The sequence below is a fragment of the Odocoileus virginianus genome, chromosome 33 (assembly GCF_023699985.2).
Source record: "Odocoileus virginianus isolate 20LAN1187 ecotype Illinois chromosome 33, Ovbor_1.2, whole genome shotgun sequence".
Lineage (NCBI taxonomy): Eukaryota > Metazoa > Chordata > Mammalia > Artiodactyla > Cervidae > Odocoileus > Odocoileus virginianus.
Genome location: NC_069706.1, coordinates 9,571,409 through 9,581,961, shown reverse-complemented (window position 1 = coordinate 9,581,961; position 10,553 = coordinate 9,571,409). Strand labels below are relative to the sequence as shown.

The 10,553-nt window shown below is 56.6% G+C and overlaps 3 protein-coding genes across 6 annotated transcripts; all 3 read left to right on the top strand.

The window, feature by feature from the left end:
- The first annotated feature begins 604 nt into the window (after positions 1 to 604).
- LOC110129286 (protamine-2) lies at positions 605 to 3,013 on the top strand. 4 transcript variants are annotated; one of them, XM_020880581.2, is made up of 3 exons: positions 605 to 894; positions 2,336 to 2,685; positions 2,824 to 3,013. In XM_020880581.2, the coding sequence occupies exons 1-3, from the start codon at positions 745 to 747 to the stop codon at positions 2,960 to 2,962; spliced, it is 639 nt and encodes a 212-aa protein (XP_020736240.2). In that variant the 5' UTR covers positions 605 to 744; the 3' UTR covers positions 2,963 to 3,013. The 4 variants fall into 4 exon arrangements, with proteins under 4 accessions (XP_020736240.2, XP_020736238.2, XP_020736239.2 ...); XM_020880579.2 differs by having other exon boundaries at positions 629 to 966; XM_020880580.2 differs by having other exon boundaries at positions 648 to 966; positions 2,336 to 2,621.
- Positions 3,014 to 4,266: 1,253 nt separating this feature from the next.
- On the top strand, positions 4,267 to 4,718 carry PRM3 (protamine 3). Its single transcript, XM_020880588.2, has one exon. The coding sequence runs from the start codon at positions 4,359 to 4,361 to the stop codon at positions 4,626 to 4,628; it is 270 nt and encodes an 89-aa protein (XP_020736247.1). The 5' UTR covers positions 4,267 to 4,358; the 3' UTR covers positions 4,629 to 4,718.
- Positions 4,719 to 8,374: 3,656 nt separating this feature from the next.
- TNP2 (transition protein 2) lies at positions 8,375 to 9,921 on the top strand. Its single transcript, XM_020880585.2, has 2 exons — positions 8,375 to 8,850; positions 9,752 to 9,921. Exons 1-2 carry the CDS (start codon positions 8,463 to 8,465, stop codon positions 9,766 to 9,768), a joined length of 405 nt encoding a protein of 134 aa, XP_020736244.1. The 5' UTR covers positions 8,375 to 8,462; the 3' UTR covers positions 9,769 to 9,921.
- Positions 9,922 to 10,553: the final 632 nt, after the last annotated feature.

Here is a 10,553-nt window from a genome sequence, read left to right as displayed (position 1 = left end):
GCACTCCTGCCTGAAAGATAACCAGCCTTCAAGACCCTCTTGCCACATCTTGAACATGCCACCGTTCCAATGACATGAACAGGAGCCTGCTAACGAACAATGCCACCTGTCAATAAATGTTGAAAGACATCATTCCACTCTTTGACTCTTTGCTTTGAGGGACTCGGGGAGGGGGGGCAAGGAGGGAGTTGGGGACACTGGAAAGAGGGGACACATACACAAAGGATGATTCACGCAGGATCTTGTTCCAAACTCGACTACTCCCGAGTCACAACCCAAACCTGCCTCCCAGCCCCCAGTCCTTTATAGACCCCTTTCCAGTGGGGGCGGGAGCTGTGCTGGCTTATGAACACATCCCTCCCCGAGTTCTGGGCTCAGTGGCTTTCTACTGGCAGCTTGAGATGGGCCACAGAAATAGACAAATGCTTCCACTAGGGCTTGCTATCCACCTCCCCGAGAACCAAGAACCATTTCCCAGTTCAAGCTCAATTCACCAGCCATGGATACATCCCATCAATCCCTAAGGTGCCCGATGTTGAGGTTTAAAAAGTTGATGTCTCTGGGTACAGTGAGTAACTTGTCCAGTGGTTAGGCTAAGCTATATTTAATCAGGAACAATATCCTCATCCCAGGTGGAAGAAACAAAAGTAACTTGCTCCACTCAACCGTATGATTCTCTGAGATGTGAAGGTGATTCACGAAAACACTGCTGTCTCCTGGGCTCAGAATTGTCAGATTATTAACATGAGAACTCGGGCCACGACCATCTCATGGCACAGCAATTTGGCACAGGGCGTTTTATCAGTGATCAGAACTCTCCGACCCAGTTGCCTAGTGACAGGGCCACAGAAACATCGTGGCCTGACATCCATTTATGAGCACCATGGAGCACAGGTACTGGGCATTCGTCACTTCCAAGCCTCACACCCAACCTGCAAGGCAGTGTTGATGGCCCTGTCTTGGCAGGTGAGGCCACTGTCACTGAAGATGAACTCACTTCCATGACCCAACCACTCGATTGGTTTCATAGCCAGTCAGAAAGATGCTGGTGGGAAGGCTGAACATGGACCCCCCTGGGTAGGCTTTTACAAGTAGATCAAGCGCCAGTGGTGGAGATGCTGACTTAGCAGGGTCTCGGGGTAAGGCCTGGGCATTCATATTTTGAACAAGTGCCCTGGGGGAATCTGAGAGCACTAAGGAGGATAGGAGGCCTCAAAAGTTTCCTATCGCTGTTATAAATCACCACAAACTTCAAAGCTTACAACACAAATTTATTGTCTTAACATGGGCCTTATGGGGCTAACACTCAAGGTCCGAGCAGGTTCTGAAGGTTTTCAGAAGCATAATAACCTTGTCTTTCCTAGCTCCTTGCCAGCAACTGCATTCCTTGACTCAGGGCCCCTGCCTCCGTCTTCAAAGCCCGTGGCTTAGCACTGTCAGATCTCTTCCTGTGACCCTCCCGCCTCCCTCTTCCACCTTATAAGGTTCCATGTGGTTTTGTGGAACCCACACTGGGCCCACCCAGATAATCTAGGATGACCTTTCCATCTCCTTAAGTCACTCTTAAGAAAGTCCCTTCTGTGTGTCTGCTCACACTCAGGGTCGAGGGCGTGAGGGCATTCGTCTGCCTACCACGTCCTGCCCACGGCTGCTATGGTTCTGATTCTGGATTTTCATGGGTCATCCAAGCACTGGGAGAGGCTCAGCAGGAGGCCTGGGGTGGAGTGAAGATGCGCACATTTTTGGGGAGGGAGGCTTGTGCCCCAGGCTGGGGAGTGGGTGGAGGGCTGAGGACAAATGGACTCTGAAGCCTGGCCTTGGCTCCTTATCTGCAGGCACCATGAGCAAGTAAGTCACTTAACCTCTTCCTGCCTCATTTAAGGAGTGAATGTATGGAATTTGTGGAATTCCTGGCACAGAGTGAGCACAAGATAACCCTGTGGACAGATGAGGCCCCGTCCCAGCCCCCAAGAGGCCACAGCACTGGCTAAAGAGGCAGCAAGGAAGCAGGAACAACCACATGAGCTGGGGGAGGGGCAGGGTGAGGGCTTGGATCCAGACAAGGAGGCTGGCACTGCTCTTCAGAGATGTTGTGCCCTGGTTTCGAGGCATGGGGGACACGTTTTATAGGGCGAGGAGCTGGCTGCACACACCCTGTGCTGCTTTCGCAGAAGGGGCCCAGGTGGGGACAATGGTGGGGTGGGGCCGCCAAGTCACAGTGGGGGGGTCCCCTTTATATACAAGTCCCCCCAAAGGGCTGTGGACAGACCCGACCAACACTATTAACAGCAAGAGCAGGGGGCAGGCCTCAGCCTCCTCCTCCTGTCCCTCCAAGGCCAGCTGCTGCCTCAGCCCCAGTTGCCCACCCGTGACCCCCTTCAGCACGATGGTCCGATGCCGCGTGAAGAGTCCGACTGAAAGTCCAACCGGGCAGCAGGGCTCCGGGCAGCAGGGCGAGACGGAGCGCCCGGAAGAGACGCAGGAGCTGAGGCCGGAGGACATTCCGGTCTACGGGAGGACTCAAAGAGGCCGCTACCACTACAGACACAGGAGCCACACGCGGCGGCGCCCCTGCAGGAGGCGCCGGAGACGGGCCTGCAGGCACAGGAGGCGCCGTAGAGGTTCGGCGGGCCCCCCCTGCGCTCCCATCCCCGGCACCCCCCAGGCTTCCAGGCCAGGGCTCAGGTGGGCAGCGGGCGGCTCCCGTGGTGCTGGGGCCCCACCTGTCTGACAGCCCCCTCATCCTGTGCCCCCACCCCACCCCAGCAGCCCCCTGACCCCAGATTCCCTAGATGGCCCTGTAACTAGAACTTTTTCCAAAAGGCTGCCGAAGGATGAAGAGAAGGAGGAGGAGATGCGGAAGGCAGCTCTAAGCTTCCCTGGGCCTACCAGGAAGAGTCACCTGCCAGGAAGCACCTCACAAGACCATAGCAAATCCCCCTTGGAGCCCACGAGATCTTGAGTTAAAATGAGCAAAAGTCATCTGCCAAATAAATCTTGAGATAAGAAACTTGCCAGCCTGTCAGGGTCTCTTTTGCACGAAGGCGCAAACACACAGCTTCTATTCCCCGCGGGGTCAGGGGAGGGGGGAGCGGCCGGGGCAGGGGGCTGCGTGCTGGTGTGTTCCCCTGTGAGCCTGGGGGCGCCCAGTCACCCGGAGCCATCAGGACGCCCAGGGCCATGCAACTCCACCTAGACCTTCCCATTTCCGGTCAACTTCCCAGGCCCCTGAAGAACCTGAAAGAGTGCTGGGCAGCGGGGGCAAGTGGGAACTGAGACAAGATGGGAAGCAGGTCTATCGTGCTCCAGCAAGAACAAGGCTGGCATTGGGAAGGGGGAACGAAAGGCAAAGGGCAGAACTGGGTGAGGAGGCACGGGCCACCAGAATTCTGAGATGGGACCCTCATCCAGGACAGAGTCCGTTCCTTCCTCCTATGAGCTTCTGATGGCTTCTTATAACCTTTGGAGTTCCTCTGCTGTGGTCACATCTCCAGTCTCCGCTCCCTGTGTGAAATCTTTCTGCCTCCCTCTAACAGGGACACTTACGGCTGCATTCGGGGCCCACCCAGATAACCCAGGATAATCTCACAATCCTGGGAGGGTCCTTATTCAGCTGACCACAGCCACTGAGGGTTTGGGACAAGATCTAAATTATGGATCATGTCGGAGAATGGATTCCCAGTGCTCAGAAATGACCAGGGAGACAATCCCCTTCCTGGCTGAAACTGGGCTGGATGGACATGTGTAGCCAGAGAGATTGGTGACCCCAAGGGCTTATGTGCCGCTGCCCTTAAAGGGTGACTTTGGAGAACAGGAAAGAGTAGGGTTTTCTTTAGTTTTTTTAATCGTAAAAAACATACGATTTAGCTATGTCTGTGAAGGCACCACCCGGGTCAAGACACCAGACACTTCTAGGCCCCCAGGAAGGCTCCCTCTAGGCTGCCTGTCGTCCCATACTGTCACCAGCTCTCTTGGGCTGGGCACTCCTGGGGTGTGAGGAGGAATCTGTGTGCTCTCCTGCTTGTGGAAATTCTATCCTCAACTCTCACCCCAGCTCAAATGGGGTGGGGGGACCCCTGCCAGGGCACACAAGGCCCTGGAGGCGGCAACACCGCAGGGTGAGGCTGTGTGCCTGCTGTCTCGCCTCAGCCTTGCCCTGTGGCCGGCGGGGCCTCGGATGGGCAGCTGGCGGCCTGGATTGAGTGGGGTGTCGGCTCAGACTCAGGTCACCGGGGGCGGGAGGCTCCGGGGCGGGGGGCCCTTTGTGATGTCAGCGCCCTGCCTACCACCCTCAGCGGCCCCTCTGTACCCCGCCAGTGGCCTTTCCTCCCAGTCCAGAGAGGCAGCTGAGGCGGGTGATGGGTTCTCGCTGTGCCAAGATTGGCATGGGCCACGGCCGGGGCCACGAATACTCCATGAAGAAGCTCGTGGCCTGCGTGAGCCAGGATAACTTCTCCTTGTCGTCGGAGGGCGAGGAGGAGGGGGGCGAGGAGGAGGCGGGAGAAGAGGAGGAGCTCCCAGTGCAGGGCCAGCTGCTGCTGATGGAGGCTGGGCAGCAGGAGGAAGGGGCCGAAGACACCGACTCGGGGGCCCAGCAGGGCCCCGAGCCCAAGCAGACGTGCTCCTGACCTGCGACGCGGCGGGGGAAGAGGAGCCTGCCGCCGTTCCCGAGAGGAGGAGAGCTTTCAGAAAAGAGTCAATAAAGAGTCTCCAAGGAATCCCCCTCCTCCTGTCTGTCCTTGCCCCCGCCACCACCCCCGGCCCCTGTGTCTGTGTCTGTGGGTGTGGGTGGCTGGGTGTGTGTGTGTAGGGAGGTTGAAGAGCAGTGACCCCTAGGTCTGAACCCCAGCCAGAAGTCCTCGCACGGTCCACTCCCCGAGACTGCTCAGCCGCCGTCCCCTGCTGCGGGGGGTGGAGCGCGTGGCAGCCTGGGTGAGAAAGTCACCTTAGCGGGTCCCACCTCCAGGGAGGACTCCTCTCCGAGTCTGAGCACCCGGCGGGACAGCGTCATCTCCCTCAGCACACCCCCACTGCTTTTCTAACTGAGGACAGTGTTTTTTTGGGGGGGAGGGGAGCGGTGGTTGCGTCACGAGGCACATGAGATCTTAGTTCCCTGACCAGGGGTCGAACCCCTCCTCCCTGCCCGCTGCAGTGGAAGCACAGTCGGAACAGTTGGGCCGCCGGGGAAGACCCTGGAGAGTCCCAAGAGCACGGACTCGGGAGCTCAGCAGATCTGCCGCCAGCTTTCCTACACTCGCTGCGTGACACTGAGCAAGTCCCCGTCTGTCCGTTGACACTAGCGACCCCGCAGGTCAGTGGGTCGGGAGAGGTGACTGAGATGCTGGGGAGGGACTGGGCCTGGCACACAGCGAGTGTTTCACCCAAGACGGGCACTGCAGCTGGAGCCACGGGGGTCCCACCTGACTCATGGACCCTGGTTTTGGGGGACAGAGCAGCTAGAGGGGTTTGAGTCCTTCTCAGCCACTGGTTCTGCTGCCAACCTCACGCTCAAAGGGACCGTCGGAACCCCTGCGAGAGGCTCGCTTCTGCCTCGCTCGAGGGGTCCCGCTGTGGGACAGAGCCGATGCCCTCACTAGGGCAGCGGGCAAAGGAAGCCCAGAGGAAGCCAGAAAGGACACAGACCCAGACCTGGGTCCCTCAGGCTGGCCTTCCTTAGAAGCACCGGAATGCGCCTGTTACCCCTCCTGACCACGACTCCTTTAACCCTTTTCTTTCCAATAGAAATAACAAACATGATCTCCACCCTCCGCTCTCCACAGCCCCCGAGCACCACTCTGGTGGGCCACTGAGAAGGACTGTGATTGGGGCTGCCGGGAGGGGTGGGGAGGTGGTATCTCCAGGGACGGTGTGAGAGGCAAGGGGAGGTCCTGGGCTCCTCGGAGGGTGGAGGCCACCGTCACTGAGGCCTGGAGACAGGGCAGGGCAGGGGAGGCTCGTGGGGGCGGCCCTGCTGTCTGACTGCCCATCCCCGCCCCAGCCAAGCAACACTGTCCCCTTAGCACTCAGCAGCTCCGTCCCTCTGTCCACGGCCCACAGGTCTGCCCACCCAATCACCTGCCCAGCAAACATTCGTGACGTCCCTGCTGTGTGCCAGTCACTGTGGGCCCCGAGATTAATAAACAACAGTCTATGTGCCACCTTGATAGCTCAACTGGTAAAGAATCCACCAGCAATGCGGGAGACCTGGGTTCGATCCCTGGGTTGGGAAGATCCCCTGGAGAAGGGAAAGGCTACCCACTCCAGCATTCTGGCCTGGAGAGTCCCATGAACTGTATAGACCATGGGGTTGCAAAGAGTCGGACACGACTGAGCGACTTTCACTTCACTCTGTCCCAACAGGCCCGGGTGGGGGAGTGGGCAGTCAGCAGGGAAGAGTGGGGGGAGGGGGAGGAGAGGGGCGGGACACCCAGGCAGAGTCCTCACAGCGTGATCCCGTCAGTCCTGAGCCCACGCAAGGCAGCGGCGTTAGAACAGGGCCGCTCGCGCCCCCTGAGCCCCTGTGGAGGCCTCAGTGACCACGAGGCTGGACTGGAGGCGGCCAAGCCTGAATCCGAATCCTGGCTCTGCCACTGACTAGCTCTGGGGCTCTGGGCTGGTCATTCAGCCTCTCTGAGCCTGCTCCCCCTTTGTAAACTGTAATAGTAGCGCCTCAGGGCTGCTGTAACAAGCGATCAAAAACCTGGCCGCTTAAAATATGTCCTTTCGCCTTCCAGAGGCCAGAAGTCTGAAATCAAGGGGTTCTCTGGGCCACAGACCCCGGAGGCCCCAGGGGAGCCTCCTCTCCTTGTCCAGCCTACGGGGTCCGCACGGCTAACGGCTGCCTGACTCGCATCTGGGCCTCTGCCTTCCCGTGGCCCCTTCTCCCTGAGCCGTCTCTTCTCTCTCTTATAAAGACATTTGCCTTTGGATTTAGGGTGCACTTGGATAATCCAGGATGCTCTGAATATCCTTAATTACATCTGCAAAGAGGCTTTCCCAAATACAGTGACACTGACAGCTTCCGGGGGTTGGTACGTGGACACATCTTTCGGGGGACTCTGTTCAGCCCAGTCCGAAGGTCACTAAGACTCGGGGGACAAAGCCGCCCAGAAGGGGTGGAGCCTGGAGGCCAGCCGTATCAGAAGTGTTCCCTCAAGGAGGGTGATTTCCACCATGTGCGCTAACACATTTATGAAGAAATAAACCACAACAAAAGCAAATGATAGCAAAGCTGTGCATGAGCAACAGACGTGGGCTGGGGGCTCTGCTAGGGGGAGGGGAGGTGGAGATGGAGGGAGTCTCCCGAGGCTGAGCTCTGGGGAGGGTGGAGGGCCCAGAGCTGAGACCAGGCGTGGGTGGCTGTGGAGGGAAAGGGACTAAGCAGCTCTGACCAGGCCGTGTGTGCACGCATGGGGTGGGCTTTCTTGCCCAGGGGCTGGGTGGTCAGAGCAGGCGTTCACAATGGGGCTGAGCCAGCAGGGAGGGGAGGGGAGCGAAGGTGGCAGGCCGGAGGCAGGAGAATGGCTTTCAAGGGCCTCCTGTGGTTTGACAGGCTTCTCAGGCTCAGAAGAATGCCAGGAAGGAAGGGATGACAGCCCTTTGTCCAACAGGGAAACCAGGCCTCAAAACAACTGATCCAAGACAGGATATCAGAACAGAGTGGGTTTTGAACCCGACTCTGGATTTCCCAGCTTTAAATCCTGATGGGGAGGCAGGCTTGTCAGGCAGGCCCCAGGACCACTGTGGGTCCCTTTGGTTACTTTCTTTTTTTTAGTTTTATTCATTTATTAATTAGTTTATTTTTAACTGAAGGATAACTGCTTTACAGTAGTGTGTTGGTTTCTGCCCCATATCCACACCTTTGGTCACTCTCACCCTCCACATGATAAGTCATCCCATGGCTCAACGTGTGCACGCCACCTGGGTGGTGGTCGTCTGCCTTACTGACCGCCCGCCCATCCCCACTCTACTGGGGTCAGGGCTGTGTGCCTGGATTCCAGACTGCCTGTGTGGAGCCAGAACAAGACTGGGTATGCTAGGACACATTTATTGAGTTCTCACTGCGGGCTGGCCCCGAGGATGGGGTAGGCGTCCCGATGCCCCATTCTACAAAAGCAGGGAAACTAGGACGTAGAGAGGTGGATGCCCAGTGGGAAGAGATCAGAAAGAAAAGCAGCCCCAGATATGCAGTGTGAGCCCAGCTCCACCTGACCTGAGGGGCCCTGCTCTCAACCCACAGAGACACCCTTTGAAAGCTGCCCCACCCTGCAGGTTAGGATGAGGGCAGAGGGCTTTGTTCCCCGTCAGGTCACATCTGTTACACACCCCCCTGTAGCTGGTGCCATCACAATCAGGCCCAACTATATAACCAGGGGCTGCCAGGGCCTCTGTGAAGCTGGGTCTGCCAGAAGAGGAGGCGGAGGCGGCCCCTGCCCCTCTAAGCAAGGCCGCCCCCACCCTCCATGGACAACAAGACACAGAGACTTCCCAACACCCACACCCAGCCCCATAGCAACTCTCGGCCCCAAAGCCACGCCTGCAACCAGTGCAGCCGCAGCCACCACTGCCAGAGCCGCAGCCACAGCCGGAGCTGCCGCAGCCGCAGCCAGAGCTCCAGCCAGCGCCGGAGGAGCCACCGCAGCCCCGCTGGCCACCAGGGCCAGAGCCCAGGCCCCAGCCCTCCTCTGAGGCGCCACAGATACACCATGCACTCCCACCAGTGTCCCTTGCGGCCGGTCACCCACTCCTGCAGCCACTTCAAGAACAGGAAGAACTTGGAGGGAAAGGTGATCAAGAGGAAGCAGGTCAAGAGGAGCAAGCAGGTGTACAAAAGAAAGAAGCAGAGCTCAGGTACCTTTCAGGCCGGTGGCCTTTCACAGGACTCCCCCAGAGAAGGGGGGCGCAGCCCAGCGGGGCTGTAGAGGTGGTGAGGTGAAGGCTGCCTCCGCCAAGTCAGAGCACAGAGGACCCAACAGGCAAGGGAGAAGAGGGAGAGGGAACTGTGGCAGTTGTGTATATCTGATGCGTTGATGGAATAGCTCTTTAATTGGATGAGAAGATTGGAAGGATGGAAAAACGGCAGATTAGATAGGTGGGAGCATGGATAGGTGAATAAGGCTGGGTAGATGAGTAATTAGGAGGTCTGTTAGATAGGGGGCGGATAGAAGGATTAGATGGTTGCTTGAATGATGGGTGAGTGGAAGGATGAGGGGAAGGAATGAATCCATTAAGTGACTGAGAATCAGAAGGGATGTGATTAGATTTCTAGATTGGGCTGATGCACTGGGAGGGTGAATGAATTGGCTGGCTGGGCAGATGGCTGAGTTGAACACAATAGGATATCTGGAGGCATGAATATTGAGAGGATATGAATTGGTTAAATAATGGTGGTCTAGGTGGGTGGAGGATCAGGTTAGTGGATGGATAAATGGGTAGATGAACAGACTGGATGGCGAACTGGCTGAATGGACTAACTGGACCAATGAATGAAAGAAAGACGGTGGGATTGGTGGACTGATGTGTAGCCTGGACATGGTTTAAAGAATGAAATGAATGTTGGACTGCATTGAATTCATGGGTGTATGACAAATGGATGGATTCCCAAGTCAAAAGGACCCTGATGACTATGTCAGTTCTAGCCATGCCCCACATCTGATTACACATGAGCATCCAAAAACCCAAAGCAGAGGGTTAAGTGATCTTAGGAAGCACTCAGTTATTAAAGGCTCCCTTTCCCATTGCTATCCCTTAGGACGAAAGTACAACTGAGATGACACCCCATGGCTTGTTCCTGTGTTGGTTTCACCCAGATAAAAGACATCACAAGTGGAACGCTAGAAGGAAGAAGTAAACTTTGCAGGAACATGTTACTACAGTGAGTTCTATGCAACATTGATTAAAGCTTGTACACTGGATGACTTATCCTTGAGTCGTTTCATTAAACGTGTTGTGTTTTGGGGGCCTGGTTGGAAGCACAAAGCAGGGAGGAGGTTGGATAGGGAGGAGGGACATGCCTTAGGATGGGATCTTATAGAAGTGTAAGGAACAGTGTCCTCACGTGGAACAGAAACGAATGGGAAGTAAACACATCAAGAAGCCCTTGGCATAGATGGGCAATGCTCTGCTTGGGCACAGCCCTCCTTTGTCTTATATGCTCCCATGTGCATATGCACACTCACACATGGGACACCCTGGAGCCCACACACTGTTCGTGTCATCCACATGTACAGTAGGCAGGCCAGGACCATGGCAGGAGACAGGCAGGAAGGGGGTTAGGAACATGTGCTTTGCAGTCCAGAGCATCCTGAGTTTGAGTCCTGGCTCATTTTGTTTGCCTGCTGTGTGCTCTTGGGTTGGTGATCAACCTCTCTGAGCCTCATTTGTTTCAATACATAACGGACCAAGTGCTTTCAGGGACTGGGCTGAAACACAAGACCACATCCACAGAAAGAACACAAACGTATAAGCACAAGATTTGCCAGTCACGGGACTTCCCTGATGGTTCGGTGGTTAAGAATCCACCTTTTAATAACGCAGGGGACGTGGGTTCAATC